Raw genomic sequence first — 22,158 nt, 5'->3', positions numbered from 1 at the left:
TCAACAGCGAGCGAAGTTTTCTTTCGAATCGCTTCACGAGTTGCGCGAAGAAAGAATCGAGTAAATAACGTCGAGACTTCGCGACGCCCGCGATCCGCGATGATTCATGACGGGGTGTCTCAGCGGCCAGTTCTTCGACTCCTGAGTCATGAATTTCCAACACAATGCCGAGTGTCGGTCTTAAATAACATGACGTACGCCGCTCGGACGGTTCATAGCGTAATTAAATTTAGTGATATTTGAACGGATATAATAATTTAACTTGCGTTAAAGCAATCCTTAGAACCTAATTACACTTCATTGACCACTGTTAGCGTACAGGCGCGTATACACAGTGTCGACAGACCCGGAGCGATACAAGTTGAGAAAGAAAAAAAAAAAAACAACAAATTTATCGAATGTGTCGATCCGGTGATCGAAATTTGTTACCGTCACGTTGTTCGGAACAACTTTTCGCGTGTAAATCATTGGAAAGGCGGGACACTTGTTTATTCCTTTGGACAGTCGTCGCGCTGCGTTCACGGTTGTGCGGTATAGTGTCGTAAATTAAAAATATTTTATCTTTTTCATCCGGAGAACAGCGCGGTGGTGAGCTTTTGGGTTTCGCTTGAGGGGCCAGCTGTGAACCAGGTACCAGGGTGCGGTACGCGTTCTCCTTGGTTTCCGTACCGCGGACGTGTCGTGTCGTACGTACGTACGTACGTGTACACCGCAGTCTACGCGTCACCTCATTTTGTCTCTGCAAACCGCGACGTTCACTTACCTGAATTATACCATTTAAGACATCACCGTTTGTCAGGGGGGGAACGTGCCATGCCACGCGAGAGAAAGTCGCTGAATATTCACCGGGCTTATTAATTAGTACATATTAGTTGTAATCATAACCCACCCGATATACAGTGACATCTGCGCGGCGCGCAAACTCTTTCTCAAACCGATTGCGATCTGATTGGACTCGCGATAAAGCGATTCAATAAAATGAATAACAAAAATGAAAAAAACGAAAAATACGCGCATTTACATCGCGCTGGAAAATACATGTATGACGAAATTAATCGCATTCAATTTTGAACGAGGTCCTTGTAGTAATTTCGCTTCCTGTTTACAGAGGAATCGATGCAATTTATAATAATCTGCCATAGATATTCCATTAATTCCAACTAAACTTTTACGCATAGCGTACGAGTTTTGTTTTTTGACTCACAAATCTCTCAAAACTTTAATTTGGGAAGATTTTTCTGACGTTGCTAAAAATACGTGCAAAAAATTAGGCTTCAAAACGAACGTGACAACGTGAACATAATCAAGATTACGACTAATTTGCTAATTATCAGTTAATGTACACCTCTTTTTCAATAACCGTTTCCGACGGAATTCGAAGTCCATTAATGGGAGGGGAAAAATTAATTATTAAGTTGATTATGGGTGGCAGGAGTTATAATTACTGAAAAGAATATCACCTGCTTCCCATTTTCGATCAACATCGGCATTCCACCGGCGCGAGAAATCTCTCGTATGTAATTTCCGAGATAGGTGACGCGCCGCGACGATGTCCGCGCGTTTCATCTGGATATGAAATTAAACGGCGCGCGTCGCAGGTGAGAAATATTTGCTCCTTTGCCAGATAACCGAATTCGTTGCCGTTCCGTAAAAATTCCATTTCAAAGTAGCGGCGGTATATGAATAAAACATGGTTACGACGATCCGCGTATACTTGTGTACGTACTCGATGCGACCGGGATACCGGAAAGTATCAGGAATTCGGTACCGATGTAGAAACATTCTATTGTGTATCGAAACAAGGCGTAGACTCGGACAAACAATACGTTCCGCTCCTATAATTGGTCGGCGTTTAATTTCGGAATTTTATCAATGAAATATCAAGCGACACACGCTCGCCGTGAAACGAGCCAACGACAGTGAAAGATGATGCAAGGTGCTCGCTTTGCTCGCGGAGGTATTACACGTACGTACGTACTTATTTCCCTGTGTCGCATATAACGCGTTCGGGATAAGCCGTCCGCGTGTATGGGAGAACGCGCGTCTCGGTGTGAGAGGGACCGGGGAGGAAAGGGAGGCTTCTGATTGGGCGAGGGCACGCGCCCGCACCTGTCGTACGTCTGCGACTCCTTTGTCGCGCCGCACGCCACGTAAGGAGAGCCGAAGGAGTCACCCCGCGTTTCTGCGGATGTCTCAAGTTGATCCTCCGCGCTGCATCTTCTTCTTGTTATTTCCCATCTCCCGCTACCGCATCTTAATCGATTTTCACTGCGGGAACGGCGCGGACGAGGTCGAGGGCGCTTCACTTCTCGCGAGGGAGGAATCCGTTGTAAAGGGGGATGAATTTTCGGCATCGAAGCTCAGACGTAGGGACTTTGTCGAAAAGACCGCTGCTCCGCAACGCCGTCCGTGTAAGATTATACACGAGGTGGACATAGCGGTACTTCGCTCTTATGTTGTTTTACGGTGAAAGCGTATTTTACCTGGTGCAAGGTATACAGGTACATACGAGTATTGATACACACGGAATGCACCGCGGTGCTGAATACCAGCTGAACGAGATAATGCAATGAATTCTTGTCACCGATAAGGACATGGTGGTCGTGGTCGGGTACAAGGTATACTTTTACACTCACGTACGAAACCCCACATTTCTACAGAATCATTATGACGATCTCTTTTTTTTTTATTTGCTTCGGGAAGATTTCTTCCCTCCGTTTGTATCCAGGTTTCGAAAATGTAGTTTCTCAAGTTTTTAAAATCCTGCGGTGCCCAGAAGTTTGTTGGAAAAATTTCGGTTGTCGCATAGGACGTAAATGATTCCTCAAGGCTTTTCGAAAATTTTCTCTGAAAAGTTTTCAGGTACGAGTACACAGCTGTAGCTGACGTAAAGAATCAGCTGGGCCTAAAAATACTCGGAGAGTTATACCTGTTCGTTTCATGCCAAGTGATTTAACATCGCGTTGTGCACCGCAGTTCGGGTCTCAGCTGATTCACAAAAGAAACGTTGCGTCCAACATTGCGACGAAGGTGTGCGGAAAATGGAACCGTTTCAATGGTCCCGCTAGAAGTTTTGGAGACGTTTCAACCCCGAAGTCTCGGCGCTTTCAATTTCGCTGCTTCTTTATTCTGCTTTTTGTCCTCTGTTCGAATATTGACTATCTGTTCGAGCACGGAGAGTGGCATTTTCCTCGAATTCTCGGAAATATGCTCATCTTATCTCTTCCGCATGAATTCTGCTTCCGTCTGGATATAACGATACATGACATGCAGGAAGCAGCGTAATCTGGTCATTCGGTTAGAAGTTACCGTCAAACGACCCTAGAGGCGCATCTCTACGGAATATTCTTCACTCGTCAAAGAGTCGATGATACGAAAAGCGAGTATCTAATTTTCACTTTTCTCTTTGATCCGACGTGAAAGCTGCGATTTTTTTTTAATGGTTTCCTATCGTGACCGTTTGTGGGGTTTAATTTATATGAAAAATGGCGTGAATATGGAAAAGCGAGTGCAGAGTCCGATCTGACGAAATCCGAATTCGAAGATCCTCAGGGAACCTTATGGCCTCAAGAGCGCTTTGTGCTCGTTCGAAAAGCCCTTTAAACGTCTATTACCGTTCTCGTGCTGCAGGATCCGGAGTTCGATCCACGAAAAACTCTCTTGTCTTCAGGTATACTCCGTGCATCTTCTCTGCGGGTAAAAGCCTTTCAGTATTCACTTTTCAGCTATTGGAAACCATTTAGGAAACTATTAGAGCCGCACAGATACTCCCTCGGGATACTTTGTTTGCGCAATTGCCTGACTCCACCGCAACACACCGAGGACCTTCGCTGCGGGACGAAAACTTTACCGATTTCAATAGACTTCTTAGAAACGGGATATTTCAGTCGAAGAAGGGAAAAGGACACTTTTTTTTTCATAGTCTCCCACTTCGATTCATCCCTCAAGGCGTGATTTTCTTACTACAGGGTAACCTTGCCTTTCTAGTTCACTTTGCGGTAAGTTTTTTTTTTTTTTATTTCCCATTCACTGCGGGGCTTTAAATCTGGACCGAAGAGACTCCTCCGAGTATGGATTTGTCTTTGAATATTTTGAAAATCTTGTATCTACAGAAACTGCATCAGGATTGTTCAGAATCATAAAATTGTTCTTCCGGATTTTCAACAACTGCAGAGATGATTTCCAATCCCCGAGAAATAGACGAATTGAAAGAGACTGGAACCTCTGCAGCGAGAAATTTTTTTCTGCAACCAGCTGACCCTCTTTTATGAATAAAAAATGAGGGTTAAGATTCACGGAGTCTGTTTGACTTTTGAAGGATAAATAACTCTACTTGCATGTGCCACGGATTCCCTCCCAGGTGAACGAATATCGACTACTGCTTTCTAGGAGATTGCCTTCGCCCTCGAAAGCACCTTTACCCCGAAGCCCATCTATTTGCAGATCCTCCATTAGTGGAAGACATGGACAAAAATTACAAGAGTTACGAATGTTTCAACCCCACACTCTGCGCAGGGTATGCTGACACGCGAATGACAAAACCTGCTCAAAATTTCAATCCTGAATTAACCACAATTTCTTTCTCGATATCTGCTGCACACAAATCTGGTGCATTCCACGTCAGAAAAATTCTTGAATTTTCAGAATCTTAATATTTCTGCTCCAAAAAGTGAAAAATTAGCGATAACTCGATCAATTCTGAAGATGGACCAATTTAACCTGTGAATTCGGATTCCCGAGATCCAAATACATGAGAATAGTATATGGACCCAAATAAAAAACTTTTTGATTTTTTTTTCTTTTGGATGTTTTCGATTTTTGGGCCATAAATGAATTATGTTTAAAATTGATCGAAAGACACTTTTTCTACGTATTTTGACCCCAGGAACACGAATCTGAAAGTTAAATTGATCTATCTGTAAAATTGGCCGAGTTATCGCCAATTTTCAGCTTTTTGGGGTCAAAAAAAAAAAATTGATTTTTTAGGCTATCTTAATGTAATTTGAGCTCAGGAATCCGAATCCGGAAGAGAAATTGATCCATCTGCAAAAATGATCGAGTTATCCTCATTTTTTCACATTTTTTGGCATAAATTTGAGGATATCTCGAAGGGAAAAAACCGTAGCTCAATTTGGACAACGGATTCGTGTTCCTGAGGTCAAAATACATAAGAGAAGTGCCATACGATCAATTTTAAAAAATAAAAATTTTTGGTCAAAATTTGAAAAAATCGTAAGGGGTACCCCTTGGAAAAATCTCAAATTTTGGCCAAAAATTTTTATTTTTAAAAATTGATCGTATGGCACTTTTCTTATGTATTTTGACCTCAGGAACACGAATCCGTTGTCCAAATTGAGCTACGATTTTTTCCCTTCGAGATATCCCCAAATTTATGCCAAAAAATGTGAAAAAATGAGAATAACTCGATCATTTTTGCAGATGGATCAATTTTTCTTTCGGATTCGGATTCCTGACGTCAAAATACATAGGAATAGCATTTAAAATAAAATATTTTTTTTTGACCCAAAATCGCAAATTTTCCAAGGGGTACCCCTTTGGATTTTTTCAATTTTTGGGCCAAAAATGAAGGAAGTATTTCCGAAATCGATCGTAGGAAACTTTTCTAACGTATTTTTACTTCAGAAACACGAATCCGTCAACTCAATTGAGCTACGAACTGATCCCATCAAGTTCGACCGATATTTTGGAAAAAAGTGGCCCGTTTGACGTGGAATGCTGGATCATAAATTCAGTGAAATCAAAGCTAGAAATTCAATAGATGCACTTCGAGCTGCATTTATTACTTTTCTCGTCCGAAAGTTCCCCACTACGTTGTTGAGAAAACTTTGTGGCTGAGCAAGATCAGCTGTGGGACAGATGGTACAGGTGAATATAAATCTGAGATGCTGCGCTCTTATAGGACGAGCGTTTTAATAGGAGCAGGTTGCTAGGTCTTCAAAATTCTACCGTTGATATTTGAAACACCAAGCGGAGTGTTAAGTTTTCTTTCACCTGAACTTTCTCTGGCGTTAGTTACCCTTCGGTAAGTTATGATTTATCTCGAGCGTCGTTTATCGTATCAACTGGTGCCTGCAATAAAACATAAAAAAAATCCAAAAAATTTCTCACCCCCAGCCAAGTGGTATCGTGAATTCTCATTCTGTTTCGCCGGAGCGTTATTTAGCTAATCATTTTTCGCGTAGGCGTCGAGTACGTTGGTGGCGTGGCACAATTTAACAAGTTTTTATGTAACAACGGTTACACCGGATGAGAACGGCGCCAGTCACACCTACTCAAACTCATAGTCAATCGATCGACCAATTGAACGTCTCGGTTTTCCATCAGCCATATAGGAAGGAATCGAACATTTTTTCAGGTCAATGTCGCGAAATCGTGAGTGTCTCGTGTTGCGAAACAACTCGAAAGGCATTCGGGACGTCAAAAGAAGCGTTGTTATACTTCGAAGTTACCATTTTTGAATGAATTCTGCGTTCCCACGGAAATGCACCTGTCCTAATGCGTGGCGTAGCTGAAGCCAAGGGTCCCGACGTACTCCTAGGAGTCGGAGACCTCTCGTGGGCACATCGCCGGGCACCTGTCTTCCCCTCTAGGACACAGACGTACTTCACCGTTCTCCAACGACGTACAGGCCAAAGGTATAAAATTCTCGCATCTCTCTTGACCGTTCTCTCGATAATTAGATGAAAATGGAATGAGACAGCTGCCATTTCTTGCTGCGGTATTATTAGCGTTTGTTCGGAACTGATTCTCAACGCTCTCGTAGGACAACATCGCGGTGATCGCGATAAGGATTATCACTTTCTCCCGTTTTCTTCTTCCCAGTCAGCGTCGTGGAATTAAAAAATCGATCTCACGATTTGGGGAACACCTTTCCGTTCGTCGGAGCGATATTTTCTGCAACAGAAAAGCTGCTCGCGAAACGTTCGGACGAGATGCTATCACGTGTCGAACACTCCGATCTCTTTCTCATCCATCCGCTTGCGATTCGTCGGACTTTATTCATTCGTTAATTTGAATTTATTTTTTCAATGAAACGCGAAACGGCAGAGGATAAACTTCGGCCGAATCGTCGTCGACGTAGCAGTACATACCTACTTCTTCGCGACGCGCACCTGCCATCGAGTGCGAGGCGGAGCCTCAACCGGTGTAAACAGTAAAAGTAGCCGGTATATCGGCATTGCTACCATTGCCTTTATTATAAATGCCTACCTACAAAAATAACGCGCGTGCCTTAAAATATAAGGACATGGAACCGCAGCGGCTACCGTGCACAGTGCAAATACAATCAAACCGGGAGTTTACGATACGAGTTTCGGAGAGGCGTTCGTAATTACCCTCGAGAAACGTGAATAACAATCTTTCTTAAACGGTGTAAATGCTGGAACCACGAACACCTGATCTGTATTTCGAGAGTCTCCCTCCGAAACCCCGAAGGACATCTCATGAAATTTTCGAGTTGGATAGATTTTTATGTCACTCGTTTCGACACCAGTTCGTGGGAGTATCCCATCATCGCGTATCGTATCGTAACCTTCGATTGTATTAAGAGAAGTCGTGGGCAGTCTTCGCAGTCCCTGTACGAGAGTGGTTCGTTAACCGTTGGGTACGGTGGCTCGGTATTAATTCAGCAATCTTATCTATACGCAGAGGTCTGATCCGTGCGTGGCGTCGGAATGAGAGCGTCGGACCTAATTCGAAAGAAGAGTTAGTCGGGCGTCCCTCGGCACTCGGCACTCGGCAACGAATACACGGGGGTTAGATACAGCCGGCTGAAAATATACTATACCCGCTCGCGCTTCGGTGTATTATAAAAGTTATTTGAATAACGAGATAATGGGACTTTGTCGCGGCCGAAAGTAGATCGCTTTATATTACCTAACCGTTGACACTCGAGAGCGCTTACTCTCTAGCTCCGCTCGGCGTTACGATTAACGCGGCGGGATGCGCGCCCTCGTAAATAATGAAGAAAATAAATAAATCAAAACAAGAATAACAAAATAAATCAACCCGCACCGCGTAACGCGCTTTTGAAAATTTCCCGCCTCGCGCAAACACTCGGATCTTCTCGCTTCGCCTCGTAAATATGCTCCAATTTTTCAAAGAGTAAAAATTCAGCTCGCCACGTACGATCCATCGAGACTTTTCCCCGTTCGCAGGGGAAAATCGTTTTGACGAACTTGACCTTCGATTTTAACTGGTCGTTACCCGATCCCGGATCGCCGCTCTTGTTGCCAGGTCGCACCTCGCCGCAGCGCTCACGTTATGCAGTTTCTTCGGTTTCTTCAACCTACTCCCGAGATATTGATGTACCCAACCGAGATGGGCAGCTGCACAAGGGCTTGCTTCCTTCTCACACACACACACACACACATATGTACGGAGACTTTTACGCCTTTTAGTTACTCGCTAGTTGGGCAATCGCGTATTTGTTTTTTTTTTTTTTTGTTTTTTTCATTTTATTTATTTTATTACATATCATTGTTCGTTCCCTTCTTTCTCATCTCACTTATTACCGGCTCTCGCTTTTTACGATCGTTATAGTACCTACTACTCTCTTATACCGTTGGGTTATACGTTCACCTGTCAACCGCGTACGCCACGTAGGTAACACTTTTGATTGACTCAAGGTTCTGCCTACTCGAACTCTCCTGTATATATCGCTGCTGAATAAAATGTCCGTACTCGATACGAGCGAACATCGCACAAAAGCGCAGCTTATGACCGGCAGGTGGGTACAAGAAACATCTCTAGACGTATGCGTATATCGAATACATCCTGTACCTGTATGGAAAGCTATGTCCAAAAAAATTAAGTCAATCAATCACATTTTTGTTTTTTCCGCTCTCCGGCGAATCCTTTCTTTTTTCCATCGTTTCACTGGTTCGATTTCTAATTCAAATTTTCAGCGACCAACGCGCGCGGTCGTCGAAGAAGAGGAGGAGGGAGGGAGGGGGGGAATCGATGATCAAACGATCTGAAAACTACGGGTCTAACCGCCGAATAAATTAGCAAAGGAAATCGCGTTAAGGAATCTTTTACATACAAAGGCCAAAAGGGCAAAGGCCTTCCACTCCGGGAGGGTTGAGTTAAGTTTGAAAAGTCCGACGTGTGGTAGCGGTGGCGGCAACGACGGCGATACACGCACAAAATGTACGTACGTGTCCTGCACGTGTACGGAAAAAAAAAAAAAAGAAAACAATAAAAAAGAAAAAAACCTGCGCACCACTGCGCGCCCGCCAGTCTTCGTACAATCAACGTTGAATGAATAAATGATTCTGAATGAATCACCAACACCGAGCCAAAGTCACGAACGAGATACTCTCACCTACGTTATAAGTATATTATACGCACACCTATGTATGTGAACGTATATTATTATAGCGTAAGCAACCACTCGTCAATGCCTACGTATTCCAGATGTAAATTCTCCCCGGGTACAAAAATAGCTTGCATCTGCTTAGATATTCACAAGATTCCGGAAACCCCAATATATCGCCGGGAGTCGGAGTCCGCGCATCATCGCCCCGATATCTGACGATTCATCTGCACGTTCTTCATTTTCCCTTCCATAATAAAGAGTGGCTCGCCGGTAGCCGACGTTTTTTTTTTTTCCTACGATAAAAGAAAGTTTGATTCTGAATTTGATTCGCGAGCGAAATGATTCCCGGCTTGTTCTTCCGTTCCTTTTTTTTTTTTTTTTTTTTCTTCTTTTCGTTTTATCCAGCTGGGATGATCACTTATACGTGTACGTTGGATATTCTTATCCGGGGTGTGCGTATAGCCGGATCGTAGATAGGCATCGTTTATTCTCAAGTACTCGTGCACGCATAGACAAGGATCAACGTGTAATGAAATAATGATGGCTCGTCGGAGGGCACAACAAGGTCGTTTTCATCGAGTAGTTCGTGTCGTTTGTATACCCGCGCTCGTTTCGTAGCTCACGAGACTCATCTTCTCCGATATAGCACACGTATCGCACCGAGGATCGTCGAGCGAGTAGAGCGAAGCTTCTTTTTTTTTTTTTCCAATCACTCGACGACTTTATGTAGTTCAACGTTGAGTCAATTCACACCTTCATTACGTATGCTGCGGTAAAATAGTTGATTTTCGAATCTCATGTGTTTTCATAGTGCAGTCCCAATACCTATCTTCGTCCGACTTTGACCACAGTTATTCTCAATTGACAAATATTGGACGAAGCTCAAAGGTTACTTAAATTCCACGTCTACGAAGAGGCTTCGACACGGATTCGAGGGGGTTTCCTTCTTTTTTTTTTTGCCCAGGGATAAATCGATCATTTTTGCGACGATCGGTACGTGTGATAGAAATCTGACGTTTTCGGGTTCGACGTCAAAATGTCAAAATGTCGAAAGGTACGCAACAGTTCGCGGTTTCTCTCGATCTTTGCTTTTACTTGTCGTCATCGCCGCGGGTTGTACCCGAAAGAAGATGACGTTAAATTAACGTTTGCTTAGGTCGTAGGTATATCGCGCGTGCGTATGAATTTTCGAATATATATTCTTCGATGTTAAGTTGTATGTAGAGGTATATTCAGGTATAGTTATAACAACGACTCAACGTGTAATATTTTTTCTCCACGAGTACCGCATTGTTAGTTTGGTATATATGGGAGTCAAACCTATCCGGAGTTGCGGAGCGTGTCTCCGTTTCCTCAGGAAAGCAACACCTTAAACCCGACACAATTTCCATGCCACGTCCTCTCCGTTACACGCGCGCATACCCACGTCCACGTATCCGCTTCATACACGTGCTTGTATTCGCCATCGTGTACCTACAATCACTTTCGTAGCTTGATCCTCATCATCCTGCGTATTGAAAATGGAGAAAAACATAAGAGAGAAAATTGAGCGTTTGCTTTTCTATTTTTTTGAAAACCAATTCCATCATTACACCAAACTAGTGTAACGTCCTCTGAAGATAGATCGGATTCGCATTCATAAGCATGTCATATTTTAATTAAAGAGGAATTATAATTAGTTGCAGTTTTGAACTTCAATTTATAATACGTGGAACGCTTCGTTGATTCTGCGCATGATGTGTAGACAGACTTGCTTTCGTTTTTTGATTTTTTTTTTTTTTCTTTTTCTGTATGAAGAATATGCCAGAATTTCCATATTAATTTTGATATTTTTTATTTCCGCTGACTAAAATGGCGGAAAATATGTGGAATATTATGTAATACGCTGCACGCGTACACCTATGTAGATGCATCGCGGGAGCGCGGACGAGGTATTCTAATATCGATCAAGAAATTCCACAGATCCAATTTCCCAGGGTATTTCTATGCACGGATATAGGAATACGATTAGCAAATACCGTTCCTATAGGAAAATTCTCCTACGATTATCCGCCGCACTTGTATGTGTCGCGAGTCCGGCTATATTATACCTACGTAGAGGTACGTATACTTTTCGCGATACACGTTAGTCAGACAAAAATAGGGGAAAAAGAAGAGGCAAGAAGAAAAAAAAAAAAGAATTATTTTCGGTCAATGCCTCTGTCAGATGCGCAAGCTAAAGAGAAGAAGAAGTAGAAGAAGAAAAAGGAGAGGAGGAGGGGTGATTCCAAAAGCTATATATACGTTAGGTACATATGTAAAAGGTCTCGTGTTCTGGGTCCTGCAGCAGGATCGAGATCGCGAAGGGTGCCTTTGGTCAGGGTTTCTCAATCCGGAATCTCGTTGGATCTTTCACAATTCACGAGAAACATTATTCCGTGTATTATTCGATTGAATTACTCCATCGCGGTACGCGCGATCGAAAAACCCTCGGAATTATCGAAGGAAGAAATACGTCGAATCGCAAGTTCAGCCAACGAGGCGACACTTCGGATCCTGCTCCGATTCTTCCACCCTCACTTCCTATCCCGTTTCTAAACGGCTTCTCCAAGATTTCGGTTGATAACCTTCGCTAAACGAACCTCTGATCCCCTTTGTCTGTAACCCGAGCCGACAATACACCTCCGAAATGCCTCCGCTGCTATATTTTCCAAGGGATGACGACGAAGCTCGTCCCGTATGCGTGTGTGCGACTATAATATATGTATATATACGTATATAATATATATTTGGCTCAACTCCGGGCGAACCTGGCCCCGTCGTCGGGCACGCGCCGGTCTCCCCAGTTTCCGGTCGCCACCCTCTAACTTCCGCCACCCTATATTATATTCTATAAGCACGCACACACCCGAGCGTCCCGAAGTTCCTACCTATCGCTGTGGGTATGCGGCGGGTACGCCGCTCGTCCATTTCCACTCGGTTCGTACACGCGTATCGTAGGTATGTACACGTATGCGTGTATCTCTGTGCCGAATGCATCTGCACTCTTACGGGGACAGAGAGGAGAATTTCTGCCCTTCTCTTCGGGGTACTAAGACCCGCCCGGACCGAGAGGGTAGACAGATGTAGATATGAAATTTTATAGCGTAAGCAAACGTTCCGATGAAATATACTACTTCTGTCTGTCAAGGCCTCGAGGGAGGGCGTATAATATTGAGCCGTGCTTTACGAGGATTTGGCGAAGCGCGGCTGTCACGTTGTCGCTTTTTCTTCTCTTTTCAAACATTTTCCTATCTTGCGTTATCCCTAGAAGCTTCGGCGTCGGGCTCGGATTCGACTTCGACTTTTTTATCTACTGCAGGAACGAAGGGCATGCAATACGGAATTTCCACCCTTTCTCGTCGTGCGCGCTCTCCTGTAACCGCGACGTATATGTGTGTATTAGAAACACGCGTTCTTTGTACTTTGGAATATTAAACCTTCGAATTTTCTCCCAGCTTCGCGATCTTCTGGTTTTTTTTTTTTTATGCGAGGATGTTCTAAGCTGATTTTCTGTAGCTTTTTACCTGAGTAATGCGAGAGAATTTTTAATTTGTGCAAAAAAGGAAGAGAAACCTGTACTTCGTCGTCACAATGCTTGAATTGGGAGAACAGAAGAAACAATATTTTCCAGCGTACGTTTATTGGTGTGGAAATAATGAGCAAAGAGGCACATACAGCATTAAGTAGCGGAGTCGGAGAGAAACACATGTAGACAGATTTAATGAACGGGTCGCCGTGGGAGTGCAAGTGAACGAGTTAAACTTACCCGAGTTACGGATATCGCGCAAGGAAACGGAGACACGCCTGGTCTGCGGGTCACCCCTGCGGAGCCCTCTACAGAATTGCCGGACGTGAAAATGTATTCCCGCTCGATATATATTTCGTAGATAAAAGACTCCGAGAAGTCGATACAACCTTCGCCCAACAATTATTACTTACCTATCACCTGATTGCACAATTTACTGTGGAATCGTGGAGACGAATTATGCCTATACGGGCCAACCAGGTTTGGGAGATCCTAAAACGTTCAACTGATCGCGAACAACAACCGGGAACTCGTTTGGTTTCACACCTTTTTTTTTTGGCGTAGTTGGTTCGTGTCTTTTTTTTTTGCTCGAGAAAGTCCCCGAGGCTTCTGACAAAAATTGCCGGTTGCCTCTCCTCGGGTATCGTTATTGTTTCGTTGAAAAATTATCACGTCTCATCGGGTGTGGTTTCGAAGCATCGGTTCGCGAGCGTATCTCGGTTGAAAATTGTGTAACACGACCTAATAAATGTTTGGAGAGCACAAACCTCGCAGGTAGGTAGAGAGAATTGAAACAAAAATAAAAATAAAAAAAACAAAAAGGAATTAAAAAAGGAGAGATAAAATGAGGAAACATGTTTACCGAAAGGTGACGTTATTACTGACCGTCGGTGTTGCGTATGTGCGCGGCTAATAATGCGGTGGTTCGGTTGCGATCCTTCGTGAATGAACAGTCGTTACTCGAGGAAGGGAGGCATAACTCACTCACTCACTCATTCACTCACTCAGTTAGGTAAGACCCGTAACAATCCAGGTATAGAGTACACAAGAGAGGATGTCTGCCGATCATCGAGAGGAAGCCGTGTACACGGTGCCGTGGGCATCCGTCCGATCATCAGACTCTCGCCAGTAAATGAGGATGTGTTGGTTTAGCTTCAGCTCCCATCTATAGCTTCCGATTCCCGTCAAATACCGCTTTTTAGCGTAACCGGTGTAAAATCACTTCCAAGACGCTATCGTCGAACGTGATACAAAATTCGTAACATTTCGAATAGGTATCATATGGATAAGTATACGTTATACATGCATTACACTGCAGTTGCGGTGGATATCGATCGCAGAGGGAATTTTATTCCCTCGTATATTTTAAGTGCACTAGACACATCGCACACGGATTCGCAGGGCGACCACCCCACATAACGCACGGTGCATAACGAGGGTAGGTAACCCGAAATTTCTGTGAGGTGCGTTTCGGCCACGAAAAGTGCGGAATGTGATTCGATTGTTATGCACCCTTCCAACTTGTTGATTCTGTGTGTGATCGGTACAACGTGTAACCTGTATCATCTACATGTTGCACATTTCGACGTTCGCCAAAAAACGAACTGAAGGAATTCGCCGTTCGATTTCGCCTGTAATTTTATATTTTCGATATTTCGCGGTGGCCAAGATTACCGAAATCCCCTACGCCGACGTCCGCAGATTTCCACGCCACGTACAAATCATCGGACACGTTAAGCCGGATCATTACGCTGTACTTTCTTATATGGTACTCGGGGAATGTGAGTCGATCTCTGCAGCTGCAAGTTTTGCGAAAACTGCTGAACTACGAGTAACACAAGCGCTTGTTTTGCAACGTAAGATAACATTCTCCGATTGTTCTCTTCCCGATTTAATGGTCCTAACATTTATACTCATGCAAATGTAACAACACGGGCGTATGCATGTACGTACGTACCCGCGTGTGTACTGTCTATTAGTTTTGTATGCGACGAAGTGCAGTGATTGCGTTCTCGTCATGGCTAGCGATGTTTTACAATTCAGAATGAAGTTTTCTTCGGGAACTAAAAACAATCACGTGTACATAACTCTGCTCGTCGGTGGCTAACGTAATAATAAAATCCAATTTCACGTCAACACTTTTTATACCTCCACGTATCACGCGCTGGTATTTTTTTTTTTCTTTTTCTCTCTCCCAATTTAATCGCGGCTTCATTTTTTTTATTCACTCTACGCTCATTCGATTTCGTCGTTAAAAATTGTTCAACTATCCTTCGTACATTCGAACTACAATGGCTTCTTTACGAGCAGGTAAAAAAAAATGTTGTGTCTACTTTTATCACGTGTTTGGCGATAAGCGTTGCAACGGCCTATCTGCACCATTTGTATCACGCACACGCGTCGATGTCCAAATAATTTTCTTTCAACGAGGATGGAACATACGGGTGAAAGCTAACACGTAAGGGGGACAACTCAGTTCGCTAGTAGTTGGAGGGGTTTGGACGAAATTCATGTGTATTTTATGTGATGAAGTTTGTTGAAATTTATCTCGTATGCATCGAGTGTAGAAAAGCCAATTTAGCTTATTTCTCGTCCAGTTGCAGCTAAAGTTTTCGAGATTGTCTCGCTCGCTTTTGCCTCGCTGATCTTTTTTCGATGCGAGTTAGTTGGTTCTGCACTTTCGCAGTCAATGATTCATTAATTCCACGCCTCCGGGTTTTCCTATGCCGCAGCGAATTTTATACCGGATTGGGGCAGACAACGAACGTCCAACCTACGGTCCATTTTTAGCCCCACAGCTTTGAACGGGATTTCGCGAAACGGATTCGCCACGTGCATCTCTCAAATTTTTTCAACGAGAGAAAGGAAAAATAAACCCAACCACCGCATGGCATTTCGACCTCGTCTTGGTAACAGGAAAAAAAAAAAGGCAGATATTCGATTCCCCGCAAAAGTTGGCTTTACGATAAAATCCTCACCTCGGAGCCCGTAGCGCAGGGTATTTATCTATCTTCTTTCCGTGGTTAATTATAAACTTAGTTAACGGAAGTGAGCGGGGGGGGAACTTCAGGAGCAGGAACTACGCCTAGGCCGTTTCTATGCGTGAGAGACGAAACTTTGATAATTATTATACTTGGACACCGCGTTACGTACGTCGGTTGTACGTAAAAGTTTTCAAAAAATTACGTCAGCCGAATGAAGAAATTTCTGAGCGTTCGAAAGAAGGCTCGGGCGTACGAGACCGCCGAGATGTATACGTCCGTGTAACGTCCGACAGGTATCAAGATTTCTTCGTCTCCACAGAATTGAATCTGGAAACGTTAACGGACGGAGCGCGGACTATGCATGACCCGCATCCGTGGGTGATGCTCCGAGTCATCCTCCGGAGATGGAAAACGATCGAGAGTGCAGTTGGTTGAATTTTATCTCTTCATCGAAGGTATCCACGGTACAGGCAAACTCCCGTATATGAAATAAAATAAGCAACCACCGGGTGCGCATATCACAGTCGGTATATTAATATTTTAATAATGTACAAGATATAGGGGTAAACTGCAGCAGCACCTGAATTATATTTTTATTAATTTCATTCCAACGACTCTAATCTGCCCCGATTTTTTTTTTGCCCCTCAATAAATGTGTACGGGCCGTACGAAAGGACTTATCGTATACAGGGGCCCGCATGAGTCAACGATGTTATTAATCGATCCGTGATTCAGCTTCACCTTTTCGCTGCCAAACGAATTTTTCATTAAAATGCCATGGGTCGCTCGTTTCATTTCGAACGGGTTGGGCAGTCTCTTTACCACAGGTATACCTGTCTTAGAACTAAACGTATTTCGCGATCTCCGTCGGATTCGGTTCTCGCAGTTTCTCGGTACCTTTTTTTTTTTTTTTTCCGGGGTTTCGGGAGCGCGATAAATGTTTCTCTTTTTCCTCTCTCTCTCTCTCTCCCTCCCTCCCTCCCTCTCTTTCCTCCTCTTTTCTCCACGTGACGTGGTTCGCTTCCCGAATCGTTCTACCGTTACGGTTGCAGCATCTCTCGCGCGTTTCGCGACAAGGCCAGAGATATCTCTAGTGTGAATCATCGTCCATCGATCAGATGGATCGGGTTTCCATGGGATTCGCAGGATATCCCTCGTCCCATGACAGAGCCACGACGACCTGTTCGAATGCAAATATCAAAGCGGAATAACTTAATCGGAATATCGATTCTCCTGTGATATCTAGAAATGACGAACGACGCTCTCGGTGATATGATCCTGTTCTTCGGATATCCCGTTGTACCGCACATTGCGTTCGTCGACGAATATCTTTCGTAATTTTTCGTCGCTATCAATCCGTCCCCTAATTACTCCAGCGACCAATTAAATTTGGAACGACACTCGCGACGATCCCAGGAGGTCAGGCCATTTGCCGCCGACTGTATAGCCGCCGCTGCCGCTGCACTTGTACAACGGGTCGAATTAATGGGGACCGCTCGTCGCGTTGACAAAGTCGTTCTAAGATCCGTCGAGATTCGCTCCGAATGACGGACAAAGACGAAGAAGAAAACAGAGAGCGAGGAAAGGCGGTGAGAAAAAAGCAGAGATTACCCCGAGCCACAGAAGTCCCACAGAGAAGGCATTGATCGGGATTTATCAGAAGAACGGCACGCGACCGACTCCCTCTCCCTCCTCTCCCTCCTCTCCTTTTCTCCCTCCATCTTCGATGTCTGTGCAGCTTCTTCTTATCGTCCGGTAAACCCAGAGCCGGGAGAGAGATCATCTCTCGGTATGTGTTTCCCGTACAGGCGAGACGTGGCGGTGGTGTTGGTGTTACACACGCAGACGGACGTCCGTACCACTCAATTCAAGATTCGAGCGATCGGCCACGCGGGCAAGCAGGCGACCGAACCGGGGAGTCTGGGTGGCACCCAACCTCGCCACCTCCGAGGGGCAGCCGGGTGCGCTCAGGTAAGGGCAGCTGTGCACCAGGTGCAATGCACCCCTGAACACCCCTGCGGTTGATCACGGGGTGGGGAACGACGGATCCCGATTGGAGGATGGCTCGCGCGCCGTCCGCCGATACTCCGGGTGCGCGTTCGACGATCCTTCAGTTCGCTGCGAGCGCTCACACAGAAAGCGAGTGCTCCGAGCTCCTCGTGTTTCTCGCATATAAGTGCGTGCCAGGCGGCAAAGTCCGCGTTTTAGGGAATTAGGGAAATACCGCAGACATCGCCCTAGCTAACCACCGCGTAATTTCGTTCGATCATTCGAGGTATTCCGAACGAGGAGAGTCTCCGCGATTTCGAGACCCGGTACCACCTCGTCGTACGATCAAGAGCGCGAATAAAATTTGAATATCGAAAGAGGGAGGATAAGAAATTGATCAATAATCGCGTAAATTAACCGTATATATTATACATAGACTGTAATCACCTTCGTAATCTAGTCAACCACGCAATTACGTTGTAAAAATAATTCGTTCATGTGTCGAAGATCGCCCATCGTTCGATTCGTACTTTTTGGTTCTTCGGTATAATCGATTACTCAAAAGTGTAGCAAAGTAATCAATCGGAATCGATCGAAGTGACCGAGATTGTATACCACGCGTCAAGTTCTCCCATACGGATGCACCTTGTCTCGATTTGACATTTTCAAGCGGTTATCGAGCGAGATTTTTTATTCAAAGATCGTTGAATAAAAAAGAAGAAACCGGGGGAAAAAGCAAACTGTGAAAAGTGCTAGGAGGAGTAAAAAGTTTTTGTGAAAATTTTTCGAGTTTTAAGTAAAAAGACGGCTCCATTAATGGGGGTGTCCGGTGATTGCGCGGTGCGCTCCGCCGGCAGTAGGAGTCATCCCTGTCACTGCTGCAGTCACGCGGCCAACGCGAACGCAAGTGCTTCGTCGCAACATCATCACAATCATCACCACAACAACAACAATAACAATAACAACAACAAAAGCAACGACTCGCATCATCAAAACGGTGCAGACACCGTCGGTGTATTGGCACCTCTGCGTAGCAAGATGAAAGTCCTGAAGAAACTTAAACGGAAGATGGGTCTAGGTGAGCATTTGAAAAATTATCCATCTCGTTAGAAATTTGAACGGCGATCGGCGGGGCTCTCGTCCGACCCGGCGAAACGGAGCTCTCCCCCTCACTTTGGAGAACCGTCGTTACATTATTCAACCTTTTAGGATCATCCGGACGCCCGTTGGCCTTGCAGTTTTTATGTTTAATTATATGTATATCGACGATAAAATTTGCATGTTGTTAGCTCGTAGCACCTTTTTATATAAAATAAGCTACTTAAGACCGTTCATCCATACGGCGAATGTATTCCACTTGTTAATATGCAACGCTCCGAATAAACCGCACCTGCTACCACGTATACCTGCATAATGAGAATTACCGAGCGTTCGTTGTCAACAGCTGAACGCATCGCAGACCTACATGCGATAAATGTATAATAATTTATTTTTCGAACGCGATCTCTACGGTCGCGGTTTTTATTTTTCGATCGTAAATTACATCGTCTCACGGTTACGTCCGATGCCCAAAAATCCATTCGTTTCGAAGCTTGTGAAAAAACGTATCCTCGTCCCAACGCTCTTCCGAACGTAGGAAGGAATCTTTGCTCTGAATTATGCATACGAGAGAATAATGATCGGGGGGGTCTGGGTTGCTCGAGGCGATGAGCGCACAGCTGGGCTGGTATTATGTGAGGAAAATTAGAAAAAAAAAAAAAAAAAAAAAAAACGAACTAAAAATAATCGTCCTACTTCTCTACGACGCGAAGACAATAGGGCCGATATGCGAAATGGGTCACATCTCACGGACGGACCGGAACAGAACAGATACAGCCTCGCGGCATGATTCGCTTCGGATGAAAATGAAGCCATTATTGGCCCTAGAGATGTTTTTCCGGAAAGATTAAACGTGCGGCATTGATCATCCATTGAAGAGAAATAGGTCGATGGGGCGTTGGGAAATGATCCATTTTTCGAGGTCCTTTTTACTCGGAGGACGAACCGGTGTATCGCTCCCGGTTTTCCGGTACATTCGTCTGACTTATTCGGCTCCGTTTGCCGTTGATTTTCCAAAAATTTCTCATTCGTCTCGTCGCACAGTCCTGGAGGGCGAAAAACAAAGAAGAGAAGCAAAGAGGATAAGAGAAAAATTATCCATCTCACAAGCTTAGATCGGATCATATGATGAGGTATATGTTATCTCAGATACGTACACGGAGTCGCGTCATCGTCGCTGCACACGCGCAACGTTTATGTACACCGGTAACGGCTTCTTTCGCGTAAAACGTGATCATCATACTCAGTAACAGAAATCTTGGTCGTCTTATAACCCGGCCTATCCCATACTCGCTTTTTACTCAATCGACGAGCAACGCTCAACCAGCCTATTAGACGGGTGTACACGAAGTTCCTTTTTGCCAGTCTGTAGAGTTGCGGGAGTTAAGAAACCGAGTTCTCACACTCAATTATCGAGTGGTAAGGATACGGCTCCGCGTCGCGAGTACCTACCTACCTATTCGCGGATCTAGAAAGCGAACTTTGTCCATCGATTCTCTTATCTCCATAGCCTTTGCGTCTGCGAGGCTCCGTAGTAGCCCCGCGCGAATAGCTAACATTTTTCCAGGATAACGAGATGATGTTCTCTCCGTCGATGTTCTTTCAAACTACATCAATCTCGCATGAAACGGGGATTTGCATAAACGTACGGGTTGCGCAACGTGAAATGGGTTTACGCTGTACCGTAGGTACACCTTGTCTGCCGGGGATCAATGGCACCGTCTCTCTGTACGGGTGTTATGGGAGGGAGAGCTTTACATGGGAAACTGGTGATCGATATTGCACTCAACCCAGGCTTGTTTTGAGCGTAGCCATTGTTGGCGAGGTGTTGCACGGGCAGGTGCGCCGGGCATTATTATAACGCCCATCGGCGGCAGCCACTCTAGCTGCTGGTCAGCAACCAACTTTGTGAGAGCTTGATCACGCATGGCATCGCGCGTCGCGCGTAAAAGTCTTCTGTGTCTTCTTATTCTGCGTTTGTCGCGCATGGTCGTGACGCGATATCCTTGGCAAATGTTGCCAAGGATCCTCGGGGATCGACTCGACGATATTTCCAATCGACGAATGAGGATGAAGAACGGCGAAAGCGCGTACCGCTGAATTCTGGAGAATTTTTTCGGTTCGAAAACGAAAATTGAATAGCGAGTTGGTCGAAAGTGAAGGAGGGTCACGAAGAGCGGAGGAGTTTCTCTAATAACAACCTTTCGGGTTTCGTTTGCTTCTGGATTCTGAACTGATATATTTTTTGCCTCGCGGCAGAGAGAAGCCTTTACAGCGCCGGGACCAACGCTGAGGGAATTGCCTTCTTGCTGCCTCCTAGTGGGGGATCTTTTGGAACGCGCCCGTACCGCGCGTACCTACTAAAAGCTAACATATTCACGTGAATTCGACGTCGCTCCGAGTAAAAAAGGAGAAAAAAAAAAAGAAAAAAAAATGATGTTACGCAAACACAAGTTTACGGGATCCCGTAAGCTTGGAAAAAAACATTCCTCACACACGCACCGTTCGAATTGTTACGAGAATTCGTGAAACGTAACTACACACGGAGAAAAATAAGAAAACTACGTGAGGCGTATCGATGAAAAAGAATGAAAATCTTCGATGAATCTGCGAAGAGCAGCTATTGTGCCGCTCATGGGACGTCGCTCTACGGCTTCGGCTCTTTAAGAAGCAACAGCTGTTCGGGGTCCAGAATTTTTCTCCCAGTAATACAACGAGCAGCCAACCTTCAGCCCCTCCGATCGAGCATCAAAGAAACAGCTGACAACTTTGTCGTCCCCCGCCCCTTTAAAATTTAAAAGCTTCATACCTGGCCGGGGTTTTGAACAGCAGTGGCGATAATCGGCAATTCTCCTTCTGCTGCATATTCACTGCCTTCCGATCTTAATTTTTTTTTTACCTTGGATTTTCGCTTTTTTTAAAAGGAATAAAAAAAGGAAATCTGCCTTTAATTCTCGGTGGATACGTACCCTCCGGCGGTTTTTCTACCGCGACCGACAGCATCTGTGAAATCTGGACGCAGCCGAGTCAAGGATCTGTCGATAATTGCCCTAGGAAAGGAAAGAAAGAACATAAAATTTAAAAGTAGAGCTAGCTTTGCGTCGCGTTGCGTTGCAAGCCTACGGTCTGGTCTCAAGTTCGTCGCGGTTTCTCGCATCCAGCTATGCGGTGTACATTTTTTGTGTTAGTAAAGAAGGAAG

The 22,158-nt window shown here is 44.7% G+C and overlaps 1 protein-coding gene across 2 annotated transcripts in view; it reads left to right on the top strand.

The window, feature by feature from the left end:
- Positions 1-22,158, top strand: part of LOC105686090 (protein neuralized) — a 69,532-nt gene that overhangs the window by 23,869 nt on the left and 23,505 nt on the right. Inside the window, exon 1 of one of the 2 annotated variants that reach the window (XM_012400694.3) lies at positions 17,943-18,938. The exons of the other annotated variant lie outside the window; for it this stretch is intronic. Coding sequence (XP_012256117.1) covers positions 18,677-18,938 — 262 coding nt within the window. The 5' untranslated portion in view covers positions 17,943-18,676. Of the gene's footprint in view, positions 1-17,942; positions 18,939-22,158 lie in introns of those variants that run through there. 2 annotated transcript variants of the gene reach the window in all.

Source organism: Athalia rosae, chromosome 1 (genome assembly GCF_917208135.1).
Source record: "Athalia rosae chromosome 1, iyAthRosa1.1, whole genome shotgun sequence".
Taxonomy (NCBI): domain Eukaryota; kingdom Metazoa; phylum Arthropoda; class Insecta; order Hymenoptera; family Athaliidae; genus Athalia; species Athalia rosae.
The sequence above is the reverse complement of the archived record's forward strand: the minus strand, read 5'-3'. Positions and strand labels throughout refer to the sequence as shown.